The sequence below is a fragment of the Halyomorpha halys genome, unplaced genomic scaffold (genome assembly GCF_000696795.3).
Source record: "Halyomorpha halys isolate HHAL.00 unplaced genomic scaffold, Hhal_1.1 Scaffold53.1, whole genome shotgun sequence".
In the NCBI taxonomy this organism is placed as follows: Eukaryota; Metazoa; Arthropoda; class Insecta; order Hemiptera; family Pentatomidae; genus Halyomorpha; species Halyomorpha halys.
Genome location: NW_027109243.1, coordinates 1,410,028 through 1,428,546, shown reverse-complemented (window position 1 = coordinate 1,428,546; position 18,519 = coordinate 1,410,028). Strand labels below are relative to the sequence as shown.

At 30.7% G+C, this 18,519-nt stretch overlaps 1 protein-coding gene across 5 annotated transcripts in view; it reads right to left on the bottom strand.

The window, feature by feature from the left end:
- rdgB (retinal degeneration B) overlaps positions 1–18,519 on the bottom strand; it is a 184,052-nt gene that overhangs the window by 38,048 nt on the left and 127,485 nt on the right. For all 5 annotated transcript variants that reach the window (XR_001344934.2, XM_014438141.2, XM_014438155.2 and 2 more), the window contains 5 exons: positions 7,790–7,973; positions 5,809–5,966; positions 5,350–5,451; positions 3,887–4,051; positions 1,999–2,161 (listed from right to left, as the gene is read on the bottom strand). Coding sequence is in view for 4 of the 5 variants with exons in the window: in XM_014438141.2 (XP_014293627.1) it covers positions 1,999–2,161; positions 3,887–4,051; positions 5,350–5,451; positions 5,809–5,966; positions 7,790–7,973 (772 nt within the window). In the remaining variant the exon portion in view is untranslated. The remainder of the gene's footprint in view (positions 1–1,998; positions 2,162–3,886; positions 4,052–5,349; positions 5,452–5,808; positions 5,967–7,789; positions 7,974–18,519) is intronic.

Sequence of the window (18,519 nt, the reverse complement as noted above, 5' to 3'; positions counted from 1 at the left end):
AATTGTTTATAATTCATCGTTATTATTCACAATCCTTCAATATTTATAGCATTTTAAATAGTTAGGGGTGTCTTTTGCACAAGACTGTACTCTCCTGATGAAGGCCTGAAATTCAGTTGAAACGCTGGCACAAATAAATAAGTTTTGGTAATTTGTGTATTTTTGAAAGTTTAAGGGACCCTTGTTAATATAAACATGTTGGAACAATTATCCTTTATCTTCGTAATGCCGCAGAACCTTCATAATACAGTGGGGTCTCTAATGACCCCACAAGCTCTCTTACTAGTAAAGACTTATAAAAATTAACCCCAATTCTCGAGTCACTCAATGACTTTTTTTACAAAACTATCTTGAACAATATTAGTAAGTTTCCATTAAATTTACAGGGCCATTTTATTACACAGTTCTTTTTTTCCTAATTAAAAAACAGTTGGGGTCCCTTCAGGAACCTCATGGTATTCGCCATACTTGAGTTTCCACTGAATTATTTAGGAATGACCATGACTGTTTATGTTGAACAAACATTGTCCGAAAGTACTTACCTAATATGTGAATCATACTTATGAGAGAGAGCATGTAGAAGAAACCAAAAAATGTAATGAGAGACAGAGGAAAAAACAGGAATGGGTCGCAAGACATAAACCAGTAGATGTCCAATGGTTTTGTTTATGAACTGAATCGATATAGGAGCAGGAAAATATTCACAGAGTCGAAACAAGGGTACTTACAAAAATGGAGTTAGTTTCTGCTGACTCTTAAGTAAAATAATAGTTGAACCAACTATAACGAGAAGACTGAACAACCCATCACCATCAATTTTATATCTAAATACAAAGTCTAATACAGAGTCTAGAAATGATGAAGAATGTCTTGGAAACCATTGAGGATAAGAATTGTGCTGGCGAAGAGATTGACTTGGAAGAAGCAGAAGACTCAGAACCAGGTGCGAACATAGAATAATAATTAATTATGTTTTTGTTTTTTTCAAAATATTTTTAAAATCCACTCCTAATACCCATTTTACCATTTATTCTCGCTAACAAAATGGAATGTAGAATACTAGAATTAATAAAATAAGTAAAAAATGCAAAAATTCTACTGGGGTCCTAAAAGGAATACTGTATTATTTGTTTGTTTCAGGCTGTGGTATAAGGAAGGTTGAAAACATGTGAAAAGAAGAAAAACAATGCAAAGTAAACACTAGAATGCACCGTACATTCGCCAATTTAATTTTGATGTTTTTTCTCTTTTTTTATAATATTTTGAGACAGAAGCATTTGCTTGCTGCACCCCTAGCATACCCCAGGAACCACTGATGTAGACCAATGATGAACAGAGAACTGACAACAGGTGTCTAGTTTACAAGCGATTCGAACCAAAAATGACAAAATGAGATAGCTTCGCAGCTTCATGCAATCCAGAAAAAAGTAAGATGCTATGTTGCCTATAATCCATTAAAAAAGCTTCAAAATTTCTATTGTACCACAATTCGATTGTTTAGAGTTTCCTGCAATGGTCACTGATGTAACTTTATTATACTAATAATTATTTTTTTTTTTAATGTTTCCTGAATTTATTGGAAATATTATCATTACAGAAAAACAATGAAACTTAGAAAGTGTTTGGTCAACAAAGCAGCAGTTTTGCTAACTTCGAAATATTGCTGCCGTCTTGACTAATTGAACAAAGTTACATTTTGAATTTCATGTCTTCTTGTACACACATTGTTTTCAACATAACATCTTTTTGACTGAAAGTTAAAAGTTGTTTAACTTCCAATTTTATTAAACAAAGCTAATAAGTTAAGAATGAAAATTACATTGAACATTATTAAGCTTAACTAAACTATTCATACAAAAGGGGATATTAAAATATAGTCATCTTTGTTTTCATCTCCAATTCTCTTTTACAGATTATTATTTATGTATGAATACAATAAAAAATAAAGAGTTAGTTATCATAACAAATTAAATTTAATTTAATTTAAATGCCATTTACCCAGAGAGTATAGAGAGAGCATCTGAGGTAATTGACGGACAGGGAACGAGCCGTACCGCAACATGTCCAATCAGGCTTGTATAGTGTGACCTCATAACAGCTTCGAGGGCACCTCTGAATGTTGTTATGTCTGATTTCTTAGCCATCATTTCTACATTAGCATCTGAAAAGTACAAAAAAAAAAAAATACTTATAAGTAAATTGGAACATATCCTCCAAGGCATCTGAAAAGAAGATGGCCTCGAGACCTTATATTGTAAAAATGTTTTTAGTGTGCTACTATTGGGTAGTTTCTCTACATGCTTGAACCATACCATTATGATTTCCTCATATTTACTTGATGTATTTATGTATAATAGTAAATATCAATAAATAAATTTAAAAAAAAAAAAAAAAATTGGAACATAATTCAAAAATAAAATAAGTTCTTAAGATTTTCTTTTGAACAAATTAACATTGGTATAGACAAAAAAAATAATTACAAAAGAGTCCCAATAATAGGAAAGTTCACAAAATCCTAAACTATAATTAAAGTATATTCTTTTTACTCATTTTTTTACTTACTATTTACTTAATTTTCATTAAAAATTACTAAGATTACAATAAAACCACAGTTTTACTAGATAATAAAAAGTATACTGGAAGATCGCTGATTGTCCATGTGTAGTAATAAAAGGAAGATGGTTCGGGTGCGGTCAAAGAAAAATTCAAATAGTCGTGAAACTACTTATCATAAGCCAACGTTGCAGGGCTGAAAATCAGATACAAGAATTAAAAAATCAGGGCTAAAAAAATACAAACACTTAAATGTGCTAAAAATAAATGAACAATGTTAATTAAGAATTTAAAAAAAAACTTGTACAGTGAAGCTTAAAATTAAATTAAACCCTCTCCCCCCCCCCACTCTCTCTCCTAACTGTCACCTCATTTCCTTGGCTGCTCACCATCTGACAGGTACGCTTCTTATCTCGTTCGCTATCTTTCTTTATGCTTGATTTTACTCTTATTCCCTTTTCCCATATCTTGTATGCCTGTATTTTTATAATTATTTTTTATCTGTTGTTATTTCCGTTTTCTTTAATTGTCTAAAAAACCTTTTGTTATTCTTACATAATTTTAAGCTTCACAGTACAAGTTTTTTTTAAATTTTTAATTGACACGTTCATTTATTTTTACCCCATTTAAGTGGTATTTTTTTTTTAGCCCTGCAAGGTGGAGCAAAACATTGGCCTCTAATAAATATTATAATAATTGGCTTATAATAAGTTTCACAACTATTTGAGTTTTTCTTAACCACACCCGGACCATCTTTCTTTTAATAAAAAGTATACTTTTGTGAAGTAAAGTATACAATTAGAAAAGTATACTTTTCTCATGATTATACTTTAAAAAATTGCATGAAAATTCCGAGTAAGTTAACAAATTGAACTAATTAATTTACTACTAAACATTTTCGATCCTCTGATCATCTAAGATCTCATGGTCATGATCGAGGCTTACTGTCATACATGTTGTCCTCCCTGTCACAAATAATTTCTAAGATGACCCATACAGGTTTTTCCTACCTCCTAACTTATAATAACTTACAAGAACTATAAAACATTTCACCCTCTTATCACTAATTTTTACCCGATACTTGATTATGTTCACCCAAAAATAAAATGTAATAATATTATAATTTATTAAAAAATTGTATTCTTAGGTTTCCCTTCATTCTGTAAGCCCTGTAACGTGGGGTAAAACGTTGGCTCATTATAAGGTTTACGAACTACATTTTTTTTCTTTTCTTCAAATATTTATACCATTGAAACAGTATAAGATCAGTTAGGATAAAATATTAAATAAAATGAATAATAATCTTAAGACTATTATAATACAATAATAATACCTAATAAACTGCCGGCATGTAGAACAAGAATAAGGACACTAATTGGACAGGTTTTATGAGGACTCGCGACCGAGAGGGTCGGAGAGCCTGGATGAGGTTGATCAACACTCTTTCCTCTTTCGATATGTGTTGACTTCAGGTACCTCTGAGAGAAGATGCTATCATCTGCAATCGATAAAAATTTGCTCTATCAATATAAACCTTATTTCCTAATAAGAAATAAATCATTTAAGTATCAATATGTATGTTTTATAAATGTTTTTCTTTCACCAGTAGGGGACTGTTTATTCCAATTAAAAAGTATAATACAAATTTAATAAAAATGCAAATTGATTAATTAAAAAATTACATCACCCATATTAATAAAAAAATTTAATTATTATTTTTTATGTTTGTGTATAGCTTTATAATAATAACAAACCATAAGCATTGATGGCCAAAAGGTTTTATGCCTTTATAATAAATGAGCCCTAATAGAGCTATTTATGTTCAACAGTACTCGTTATTTTTAAAAAACAACATTTCATAAAAAATGCACTGTAATATCTGTAGTTAGTAAATTTATTTTCAGAAATCTATATCTCAAAAACCTTCCCTCACACAGATGTATATGTAGCACTCAAATTAAAGCTAGTCTAACATTGTACAAAGTAATTTATGACGTTTATTAGTTTTAATAAAATAATGTTATATTTGACAAAGTAAATTCACAAAATGTTAATTTCTAATTGTTCGGATAAAAGTTTTAATATTTGTAAAATATATCTCAGGAACCATAAGACGTACATATCTGCCAACCCTCAAAATAAAGGTAATTAATCTTAATACAAAGTAGTTTATAACATGGATCTTCGGAGGGATAGTAGTTTTTATGATATTCGCATAAGAATATAAATTTTGTCCGAATAACTGTAAATCAATTTATTTTAGCGAATATCATAAAAAACAATCTACTTTATACGACATTATACTAGCTTTAATTTAAGTGCTCATAGACATCTTTACGTCAAATGGTTTTTGATATAAAGATTTCTAAAAAAAAAAAAAAATTCACTAACTTCTGATCTTTTAGTGCATTTTTTATGAAATTTTGTTTCTAAAAAAGCTGTATCTCGGAAACTATCGAATGTAAATAGCTTCATTACAGCTCATATTTTATCAGATTTACTCTACTTTGAATGATGTTCTCTTAGCTTTCTAGTCTTATTAGTAGTTTTAAAAATATAGAGCTCCGAATGAAAAAAATATATTTTTTTAATATTTTGAAAAAGCTGCTGTTTCTTATTCTCCTACCTATACTTGGCAGACTCGTCAATTTAGGCTATTAATTATATATAGTTTTCATTAAAGTAATCAAAAATTGAGGTGAAATAACTGTCATTTTTCTCCTTTTAGAGTCTTGTACTATAAGGTCACATAGTTTCATATTTTATCCAGAACTGAGAGCAGTAAAAATAGCTCACCATGGCTTTCTACGACAACATTTGGTGACGCATCCAAGTCTTCTTCCGCAAGCAAATCAAGCGAGCTCCACTTGGCTAACTTAGCAGAGTTATCTTCCTCATCTAATACGAATAAACGGTAATAAAATAACATTAAATTAATAGGAAAAAAGGTTGATTATTACATCAATGATTTCGTTAGACTGAAGAAATGTATTAGGTATTTTATTTTCTATTTCATATCAAAACCTTTATTAAATAATGAACAAATCATAAATAATTTTTATTTCAATAAGATATTGAAAAATATTAGTATTTTTGTTAGATTGAAGAATCTTTAACAAATGTAAATATTGAGAAAAAAAATATTGTCAGGAAAGCATACCAATAATGTTTAATTGATATAAATAAAATAATGAAGAAATATTATTTTTTATTTAATTTTAATTGTAAGAATCAGAAAAAGAAATATAAAATTACCCTGACAATCGAAAAATTCCTCATCATCTGACGGAGAATCTTCGCTATCCCTCACAATACTTTCCATTCTCCAATTACTTGCAGTAATAAGAGACGTTTTATCAGTTGGAGTTGGAGGAGGATTTTCTTTTGATCTGCAATGCTTTTTTCCACAAGATCTAAATAAAATAATAAGACAGTCTAAACAAAATAAATCTTGAAGAAATGAGATTTCTTAAAATTTAAGAGTAAAATATCTGGTGTGTACGCTCACAGTAATTAACTTACCACTAAAATTGTAATATAAAATACATTTATCATTCAAATGGACATATGGAATGTTCCAGAATACTAATATATTATAATATATATTTATTTTATCTTCCTTATAAATAGTTTATATAATTTTGCTATCCTAATCACCCAAAACTCAGTGGCTGTTCACAGAATCCTTTATTCTCCCTTTTATTAAAAAAGCATTACCACCAATAAACTTTTATAAGTGATGGCAGCTTTCAGATAAATTATATTAACCATTTATAAGAAAGTTAAAATAAATACTATTTAACAATATATCTTACGGTTTAATAAGATTATTATAATAATATTATTTAACATAATTTACAATTTACTATTCTCTAAATAAATTAATCTATTTTTTGGGTGATTAGGACAGCAAAATAGGCCCCATACAGGAAAGGTTGTCCTGAGGTGAGTTCTGTATGTGACCTTAGTGTCAGTGTTAAGTATCAAGTATTGTTCTGTTATGTAATGTATGCAATGTACTGAACTCGGACAGCAACAAGGAACAAGAGAGGATCTAGGGGTGAAACCCCTAAGCGAGATCTTAGAGAAAAAACAATTATAGTGGTTCGGCCATGTATGCTGAATGAGGGAAAATCGTGAATCACACTAGTTACTCGAAGCCTAACCAACAGGGAGAAAAGAGAAGAAAGTGGCTGGAGTCCATGAAAGCATTGGCTAGTGACCGAAACAGTTGGTATGCATGGACTGAGGCATGCTGAAAGGCACAAAGGAGGAAGGAAAAGAAAAAGAAGAAGGAAATTTAATTACCTTTCAAATGATTTTATTTTACATTTTGTGTTTTGCACAAATTAAGTGTTCTTTTTTTGATAACTTTTGAAAACTGCTCATCAAAAATTTTACCTGATTACAATACTTCTTATTATTTTTATATTTCATTTAATAAATGAAATATTTAAAAAAATCATGAAAAATGTGTATAGTCTAGTTTTTCATTATATACAGGCTTATGTGTGGTTGAAACAGAAACGCCATATTTAAATGATAATTTTGATCTGGCATTGATGCGGTCGATTTTCCAGTGTAGAGCAAAATTACTCAATTTAAGTGTAAAACCATGGATGAATGATAGTATCAATAACTGTCTAGAAGGTAAGGAAGAAAAAGGAAAACTTTTCACTTCTTGGGAACCATTCACAAGTATAGTGAAATTAGAATAAAATATTTTAGGCAGTGGACCTGCTCTCCAGAACAATTACTCTGATTATTAAAAGGCTCTAATTGGAGAGCTATAACCATTTATGTACACTGGAAACACTGGAAAGCACAGGCTACAATGGAAAGAGCTCAGTTGGTTAGCATGAGAGGAATTAATGCCCTACCACAGTTTGTTACTGGTATGATATTATTGTTTTGATTCTTTTAACAATAACATATTGTTTTAAATTATTGACATGTTGAAAGTATTGTTTTTAAAGCATTTGACTTATTTCTTTAAAAAGTTTCATTATTAATGTGTTTTAGTTAAAACTGTACACAGGCTTAGACTGACAGATATTGTCTATAGATCTATTTTTGTATTTTTTTAAAATAAAACACATTTCATTCATTTATTCATTCAATACTTCTTATACCTAGTAGTGGTAAAGTAAATAAAAAACTGACATTGTTTTAAAATACGACTAACAATTTAGTGATTTTGAAGAAAACTTATCTTAAAGCTCAAAGTATCTCTTACCTATGGGACAGCGAAGGCGATGGTTCAGGACTTGCCTCTGACGACTCTGCTTCGATAGCACGGTGCTTGGGTAAAGGACTAGAATTTTCAGGTTTCTCTATACTACCCAGGTTAGCTGCGAGTGTACTACTGCCGTCATTTGGAGCCGACAAAGTACACACATCTCCACAGCTTCCACTACCCCCTATAAACATTTTTCATTCATTACTTAAAAATGATTAGAGGTGCAGTGATGTAAAAGGGAATAAATCCAAATTTGAAAATTTTTCTTAAAACCACAAAATATGTATAACTTAGGCGATTGTATCAAGAGTTTTTAAACTACATCATTGGATTTATTCCATTCTGCAAGGGAAAAAACTCATGACAATTAAATGTTTTTGTTAATTTAGTTACTAAACATTAATAAAAATTCAGTTACTGATGAAAAATATTTTATTAACCTATGAATAATAAAGTTCAACCTCCAAGGATTTTTTTTTTAATGAGATTAATTTTTGTGTAAATATAATTTGAAAAATGGACCATAAGTAATAAAAGCATTAACCTGCTAGGCAGGTTTGAATCGGTAATTCTGAGGAGGATCTTAGGGTCTGTATGCGAGAATGGTAATTGGCGAAGAAAGAAAAATGGTGAAGTTTGGGCTCGACAACGAATTTAGCATCCCCTCGTGTATCAGGATACAAAGGCTAAATGGCTTGGCCATGTGATGAGGATGAGCGAGGCATCAGTGGCTAATTAATTGTACATTAACGTTCCGGGTGGTTGTGCTGTGAGGTGGTAGGGTGAAGGGCCGATGGAGGGATGCTGTGGAGCAGGATCTGCGACAACTGAGGATCCCAGTTACCCTTACAGAAGATAGAGAGAGATAGTTGGCGGCTATTGAGCAGAGCAAGGGCAGCTTCATGCTCCTGTAGTGCCAATAAAAGAAGAAATATAATTTCCTTCGTTAATGTATTTGTTAAAATGCATGAAAGTAGTTTTTAAGAAAATTGGATTTGGGATTTGCTCATAATGTCTTATGTTCATATAATCATGTTCGACCTTTCACAACATGATTTGTCGGGTGTTAAAAGAAAGTTTTAAATTTTGGTATTTCATAATATAAAGACATTTTCAACAGAATATATACTTTAATCATGTGCTTATTTTTGACCATTGATTCATTACCAGAAGATGGTCAGGTTGAGATCAGTACAGTAGCAATAAACACAAATAAGTCCAACTTTTTTTATTTTATTTGTGCTGACTCTTCAGCTAAATTTTAGACCTTCATCAGGGCTTATAACAAAATGAGATGAAAAGAAATTAAGAAGATAACAAATAATAATATGGGAAGGTAATGAATAATATGAGAATAGTAAGAATTTGTACAAAAAAATAAAAAACATCAAATCATCACTGCCCATTACTGGACAAAATTAAACTTCAAACTGTCCAGTTTTGAAAAAGTTCCACTAAAATAAGTAAATAAACAAAATAAAAATAATTATGAAGTACATAAATATTCTTGAATTTTTTTACACCATTTTTCTTAATATTTTCGGTAATGCAAACTTTTTAGTAATCCGAACGACCCCATGCAGCAATTAGTTTGGATTACTAAGATTACACTGTATACCTGATTACTTAGGAAATATTATTACCAAAGTGATACTACTTATCGTTGGTGAGGATCAATTCTCTCAATAGGGCAAACTGAGTGTGTTTGAATCATCAAGATTCAAGTCTGACGTTTACCTGTTGGTTCAGCGTTTATTAACATTTTAGGGATCTGCTCGTTACTAAGCCCTACAACCTTACATGCCCATCTTACATGCCGCAATGCTATAGTTTGAATTATATTTACTGGGTGTAGGTCCCTTAATTCAGCATTGTGAAATATTCTAAATTCTCATTAATTCATTCTTTTTCAGTCCGAATATTTTGCGTAATACTTTATTTTCGAAAACCTTTACAACGCTATTCATACCTTAGTGTAAGAGGCCACGTCTCACATCCATAAAGAACAGTGGGGAGGATAATGATTTTGTAAATTCTAATTTTTAAGTTTTTCGATAGAAGGCACGAACTAAGCAGTTTCGAAATTGAAAAATAACAAGCATTTCCCACCTTCAACCTAGCTTTTATTTCCTCATCAATGTCGTTTTTTCCAGTTACTGTAGAAGTAAAATGGATTAAAATAAGGGAGGGCGCAGGGTGCCCTTTTGATAGGTAATATATTTGCTGTGATCGCAAGGCATCCGCTTGGATGGCTGCTCCAGTGTCTAGCATTGGCAAGTATCCACCAATGCCCAAGCATTCTTCCATAGAGTCTCATCAGCCTACTGGAGACAGCTTAACCTGGCTAGTTAGACAGCCTAACACTGTTAGGTATCAGTCCTGATTCAAGTTGCTATTTAACAACCTGAGATCGCAATACACAGTTAGTTTAAGAAGCAATAAAAATTAAACTTAAATTTCTTAAATGACTGGATGAAACAATTTGTTTCAACTTTCTATAGAAAGGTTTTTTTTCATAAAAATTATAAGTTGGTACAAAATATTCTTTATATCTACTTGAAACAAATTCATACTTTACAAGAGAGTATATATATACGCGATAGGAAGGAATAAGTTTAAATTTCAAGGACAACCTTAAATAAATAATTGATTAAATACCACTCAATACTTCAGTTAATCAAATAAGAAACCAGAATGAACCGGTTTAAACGAGACAAATAATGGCCACCAAGCCTTTGTTTACACACCTCTCACATCTCACAATGCCTTCTGACTTTGTGCTGCTAACATGTCATAATATTTCAACATTTGAGAAGTATTTGTTTTTATTCGTAGTGTAGTGGTTAATTTGAAAATAATGGTTTCAGAATGATTTGTTAATCCTCTAAAAAGTTTGTGTAATATTTATGGGAACTATGGAGTATGAAAACATTTCTGAATAAGTAATGCGAACGAAAAGTGTCCTTTTATTAATTTAGTATGATATTGGAGGATCAGATAAGTCTGGAGCGTATCCAAAGTTCATCCAGTATACCTAAGACAAAACATTGAGGGTAAAATAAAGAATCTTTTTAGTTCAGCATATCAATATTCTCTGGAAAGAGTCTAAACAGTAAACTGATGGCATTACATTCTTATATTTGTTAAGTACAAGATGAAGCCTCTGTTTCAAATATTTCAACAAAATTGGAAAATATTTTTGAAGAATTATAAACAAAGAAACAGCTCCAGTGGCAATGAAGAAAGTAATTTCGACGAGAGGAAAAGTTTAATAGATCCAAAAAGTTGTTTCTACCCATTCATATCAAATCAAACCTAATTAACTTGCTTACTCGTCAATCTAACTGAAGGAGAATATTTTAAATATCTCATGAACATTATTCTCTGGATAACTGAGCCAAAATTATAAATGTTTGACAGTTGGACCTAACGTCATAAAACCGAACAAAAGGAGGCAGCTGCATTCCTAAAACAGTCAAAACTATTTTCAAATAACAGATTTGGCACTAGGTTGACAAAGGATAAAATTTGAAACTGGACCTGACTGGTTTTGGAATATACCACAGCGCAGGACTAATCATAAAATGGAAACTTATAAAAAGAAACCAGATGAACATGTCAATTGTAACTAGGTTTTTCATGAGCAAAAGGAGGTAAACTACAAATCTTTTATTGTAAATTCATTCCATAAGTTTTATATAATAAACTTTAAACAAGGAGAGTATCAGACAAAACAAAGTTGTATGATAATAATAATAACAGTAAATTAAATTAATTTAAAAAACAAATTGATTTGACTACATACGGAATGCAGAGCCTCATATTTTAATTATATCATATTCGTGTAGTACTTACTTAGTACTAATAAGTTCTCCGGAAAAAGAATTTTGGATACTAATACAATATATTTGAACAATGTGATCCATACAAGTGAAAAAAAAAAAGGAAGTAAAGTAAGTTCATATCCAGGGGCAAATGTATAAGTGGGGATTTTTCTGAAATTTATTCCGTTAGGAGACATGCCATATATCGTAATTTTAAATAAATCCATCATATTTACTATAAATTACCAGATATTTCCTCTATTAACAAAATAAATTTTTAAAAAATTCACACTTCTGTACTTGGCCTGGCTTTCCTTAGTTTCATTAATATTAATTACAATAATACAAATAGAATATAACATTCAGAAATACAAACTGTAGTAAAGGATATACTTTATGTACTTTACATGAAGGGAGAACAAGAATTATGACATAATATGTACAATTTCTATTAACAAATTAACATATACTACTTGTCTCAGAGAGTGTCTTTCAACTAATCTATGTATGAGGTACCCACACCTCTTAAGACTATTTAGAAATACAAACTGTAATAATTATAAGTATAAAATATCTTTATTAAGGATATCTACCTTAGATGTTTTCATAATTATTAAGAAAACATTAAAGAAAACATACCAAGAGTCCTATTAAACAAAATAGGAATGCTATGCTAGGGTGAAACTCTTAGATTAGATTAAGGAAAATAACAAGGGCTCCATATGTATAAAAAAGGTTGAAGGCCTAAGTAGTAAAGACACCGCTGACCTCAATGGTGGAAGAGCAATGAAGAAATCAACTAACTGTAGAGACTCTATTGCTAATTTTTACTAATAATAAAACTACCATAAATAATTTAAGGAAAAAAAAAAAAGAACATATAAATATTTTACAATTTTCATAGTTATCTTCACTTTACCAATTACTTGTCATTATGTTTACATATTTTGAGTTTTTGTCAATGATTAAAAGACAGCTAGGTGCCGCTGATGTGAACAGGTGATGTTAAAATAATGTTTTGTCTAATTATGTAAATTAGGTTTTGTCTACCCAACTGTATATTTCTTTAATATCCCACAAAAAACTGTTGGGACTGAATAGATTCCCTACTTAAGACTCCATCTTGATAAGGGACTTACTTGGAATCCCCTTACTAAACTAAAACAACAAGAAACTGCTCGTACATTCAGATTACACTACACCTACACGACAAACGCTTAAAACTTCCCATTAACTAACTCCAATACAACTCTAAAGTTAACTCTTTTACACTACGATAATCAGACCAATTGGGACATACGGAATTGAGCTTTGGGACTCTACTAAACCATGAAATCTCTCCCGTATCCAATCTAAAATCATTGATGTTCCTTATTACATTACAGATAAATTCATCCATAAAGACCTCAATACCCCATTTTTTGTAGATTTGGCCCAAACAGATATACATCCTTATATAAACCCATTAGTTCTTAATCTCTTATTCTTAACAATCCCTGATAATCTTCCAAGGTATCAGAAAAGAAGATGGCCACAGGATCTTCTAATTTAAAGCAATGATTGAAGTATTATCATTGGATGGTTCCTTTCCAAGATTATCATGTGTTCTAAAAACTTTATCACATTTACTTATTGCATCTTTTTTTTTTTTTTATACAGTTGTGAATTATAATAGATGAAAAAAAGGTTATTAGAAAGTGGAACAAAATTTAGAACAAATAAAACTACGAATGACAGGAGTGAAGATTTAATGTTTTAGTTTTATTGACTAAATACTGGAAAGAAGCTGAATAAAAGATAAAACACAAAATTCACTACAATGGTGCACATGCATGTTTTTTTGCATTCTATCATCAATCCACACATTACAAAACGTTTAGGTTAAAACCAAAATTATTTGCTATCATCAGTTCAAAAGATATTAATTTTGTAAGTTGAGCTATTAGGCTATCTGATATCAATGCAAGCCGTATTTGACAACTGAGTCAGTCACTTTAGCCAGTTGTTATTTCACAAAACAGCAAAATAATTATATCTGAAATAATGTTTAAACATTTTTTTTTAAATAATGGATACTAGAGATATAGTATATTATCCGGAAATGATTTACTATAATTGTAGCAACTGTAGTAGCCACTACCACAGAGTAAAATGTATGACAGTATTGTAACACTAGAATTGACGTGATAGCTGGCAGTACATAAAGTGGAAGTGATGCTACTGACACATTAAAATAATGATACTTTACTACCACAGCAGCAGAAAATAGACAGTGGACAGAGACAGATGAAGCTCACTACTACTAAATAAAACACCCGCTCTAGACACCAAGATTAGTTACCTACACCCAAAGTTAGAGGATTGGGTACAGAGTTTAGTGGAAACCCCAGGACCAGGGTAGAGAGGAAACCCTGCCCTGTTTCACTGATGGATCGAGAATGGATTTGACAGAACTAACAGGGGCAGGGGTTTCCTACATAGAAGAACTAGGCATAGAACTAAGCTTTCCACTAGGCAAACACTGGACTGTCTTTCAGGCAGAAGTGTCTGCCATCTTGTCAGCAGCTTTATACCCTGAAGGCACTAGCTGTGAAAGGACTGGCATCACCATCTTTCCAGATAGTCTGTCTGCCCTTCAAGCCTTGGAGTCACCTCTACATTGGTAAGAGAGTGAAAAAAAGCCTTAGAATCATTAGCGTGCTTAAAGAAGCTTCAGCTTGTGTGGGTCCCAGAATATAAGGGAATCACAGGTAATAAAAAAGCTGATCAGCTTGCTAGAATCGGGGCTGAGCACTCTCCTATAGGACCAGAACCATTCCTAGGCATCAGAGAAAAGTAATTCTTGACTGGACAGTACCACAGCAGCAACTACCATGGAGTAGACTTTATGACAGTTGCCATCATGACGGTGTACAACAGTGGTTCACAACATTTTTTGTTATTTGTAGGAAAATGATGAAACCCTTTTGGTAGAGGTAGGTAAATGGCGGAACAACTACATTATAAAGTGCAAAATGATGCCTTTTCATCAAAGGCCAAGAGAGGCATGGATACCTATGCAAAATTAAAGAAAATTTGAGATCGTATGTTTCAAAACTGTGTTGAGTCGACGTTAAATAACACATCCCTAAATTATTTCACGGAACCCCTGGAGGAGACCAGTGCAACCCCAGTGTTCTGCTGTACTCCAGTTGGGACAACTAGCCTAAAATGAACTCAACCACAGAACCCCAGTTAGAACGAACCACATGTCTAAAATAAACTCAAACTATTTATAAAATAATAATTAAACTATTTATTGTGAGCTAATGTTTCGCCCCACTTTGCAGGACATCACCAGAGCTAAAAAAAATTACAACCAAAAATTATGTAACACAGTAAGAGAATATAAAACATGAACATGAAATAAGAGTAAGGTATGGCTAAAAATGATTTTAAATATGTGAGTTTACATAAAAATGAACAAAGTAAATTAATTTACTACTTTATTAATAAAATGGTTTAAAATATGTGAAAGTTTATATAATAATTTAATTTTTTTTTTTTTAATTTAGCTATACCCTAGTTTACTTTTATTCTATGTAATCTACTCAAGTAAAAACTTTGTTATATTATTTTATTTGTTTGTATCTTTTTTAGTCTTGATGAAGCCCTGCAATGTGGGGTTAAATGCTGGCTCAAATTAAATAGTTTAATAATTATTCGAGTTCTTTTGATCGCAACTGGGCCATCTTCATATTATATACAGTAAACAGTCAATCAACGATCTTTCAGTATTTCGGTTTCACTTAATTGTGGTTGTTATCTTCATTTGGTTTTTTTAGCCTGAATAAAAGTCAGAAATTTATTCCAAAACGTCGGCACAAATAAAAGTTTTACTTATTTCTGTTTATTGCTCTGGTTACTGCACACCTGACCACCTTTTCATCAAATTGAATCTACAGTTAACTATAAACACATCACAGTCATTGTAGTATAATCTTTAAAATATAGTATTGACGTTGATTACTTACTCTCAATGTACAAGACTTATTCCATGATATCATAATATCTGTCCTGTTCATTCAAAAAGAAAAAAAGGAACAAAAAATAAGAAAAATAAAAAAATAAAACTTTATTGTCACAATTTCAAAAATCAACCACCACAACATAACATATGCATATAGCCGAACAGATACTATACACTTTATTTTATTAACAATCCACAATTTATGGTATATACTCACTAATAAAAATAAAATAATAACTAACTTAACAATTTGTTCAATAATGGTTCTTTTACAATATTTAATAAATTATTCTTTTAAAAACCAAATTGGGCTCGAAACTTTCTTACACAAATAAACTCTACTAGTGTGTAAAATCAATATGGTTTTTTCTTAGATCCCAAAAAGTAGGTACCAATGTTTTCATATAGAGGTGAAAAACACAGACTTCACATTGCAGTATTCACATGTTCAGTTTTACAATTAACGAATATTTCTTTAAACATACAATTGTTTGATAATTTATCAAATTTGAAAATTTAATACTTATAATAAATTTTCTTTATACCAGACATAAAATTTAGTCATTTTTAAAAAATCATAATTTCACTTGTTATTTACCCAATATTACGACAAATATATATTCCGAACATAGTTTACTTTCATAAACATTTTTTCTTTGGTCTATTCCTTTTTTCTGTAGGTTTTACTTTTCTTTGTAAAGACCACATAGAGAATCACATTTCATGGTCAAACTCTGAGTATCATGATTTTAACTTCACTCGTACCATCTCGAAATTTAACATTGACAATACATCAAAGTAGCTGAGAAATTTAACTAAGTCATCAACATGACATTTCCTGAACTGGAACATTATTCCTGAACTACTAAGCTATGAAAATCGGAACCAGTAGTGAAAGAAGAATTATATTTTCACTAAAATTTTATTAACTGATTTAAAACTTCTATATGTTAAACTTGAAGGTACATTTAAAATGTTTAATGCATATAGTATTCAATACATTTCAGTAAAATTTTTATGCTGGAAGGAATTGGTTTAGAGAGAGGAAGAACTCCTCAAAGAATGTTAGAAATAAATTCCCAGGCCATGTCATACACTTTAGAATGCTTTTGTTCCTTACGTGAATTTTTCTACGTAATACCGGAATTGGCATGCATATTAAATTTTTAAATTGCAAACATTCTATATAGTTTGATATATAGAAATTCCTATAATGTGAAAATTTAATTTATAGATATTTAACTATAACTGCTAATTCTTTCCATACACTAATTTTGCTTCTATGCAGTTTTTCATATGATTTGTATAAAAAGTAACTTTTTTATTTACTATTGAAAATCAACTTACTTTTTCTTTTTTTTTTTTAATTTTATATCCAAGAATGGAAATATTGAGTTAGTGTTATTTCCAGATCATTTACTGGGAAACTGTCGGATAAAAGAGAAGATATGTTAAAAAGAACATTAAAAAATAGGAACTGACATAAAAATTAATAATAAATTGTGAAATATTCAACATTTATGTATATGTTTTAAGTTTTAGAGTTTATGATAATAAACATGCATTATAATTTTGTATCATAACAAAAATATAATCATAATGTATTGATTGATAAATATTGATGTATGATAGAAAGAAGAAATAATTATCCAATGCACAAATAAACAGTGGCACACATTTGTAAATATTTGTTATATTTATTTAACAGCTTAAGGCTGAAGGGCACAACACATTGTTCTTGCGTTTCTAAGAAAAGAGACAGTAACACTCCAGGCCCCTTTGATTTTGTCACCACAGCAAAAAAAATAGAGCAATTTGTAAACAAAATATACATTTTTTTTTCTTTAAGAAAAGGAGAATGGTGAAAAATAGATTTTTTTTTTTTGGTTTTTATTAAAACTTCAAATCTAAAATATTGAATTTTGGAAATTTTAAAAAAGTTTGATTGAGCAACGGTGTAGAGAAAATCTGGAATCAAATGTATTTTGCAGTTTTAAATACATGTAAATGTTCAATTGGAAATTTTAGGTATACAAGTAATGCTGCCACCCCACATAAAGACTTGTGATAAGAAAAAGGAGTAAGTTATGGCACATAGGGTCATCTTAAAGATTTGAGTCTTTAAACATTTTTTTACTGCTACATAAATAAATTTCTGTTAAGAGGCTGTTTGTAGCTGAGAGAGTTAACATGTCACTTAAGCAACCTCGCAACTAGTTCAATTTCAGCCTGGAGGGGCTGAATTCTATTACACGGTAGCCTCACGGAATGAAAATTTGACTTTCCCCCTTGGTTAGAACATGCTCGATAATCCGAGGATAACTGCCCTGTATATGCAGTTTTTAGCTGAGTGACTATGCTTTTTTGAATCCAGTCTGGGAAGTGAAATTTTATTTTTGTCAAAATAAAATGAAAACTTGATCCCCGACCATAGTTAGAATAGGTTCATACGCTGTACACCAGCGATTTTCAAATTAGTTGTCCCAAGCATATGCCATGCTGAATAGCAAATATTCAGTGCATTCTAGCATTTACTTTGCACTAATTTTTTTCTTCTTTTCTAATGCATTCAACTGCTCAAGGGATAATTGTGCCAACATTTCTCAACAAGGGTGCCATGAAATTTTTTGAGCCTAATAAGGATGCTGTGGCAAAAAAAGTTTAGGAATCGCTGCTGTAGATGCCCCCTCTCTGTCTGTCAGAAATGACTAGTCGAATAAACTTTTTTACTTTATTTATAATGTTAACACTTTCTTGAGACTGGTTAATATTGTTTATATAAATACATTATTATTATTATTGTTTATATAAATTTTATCCATTTTGGTCTCAAAACATTTTTTATCCCTTTATAAGTCCGACGTATCGGCCAATACGGCCATCCTCAAGGATAA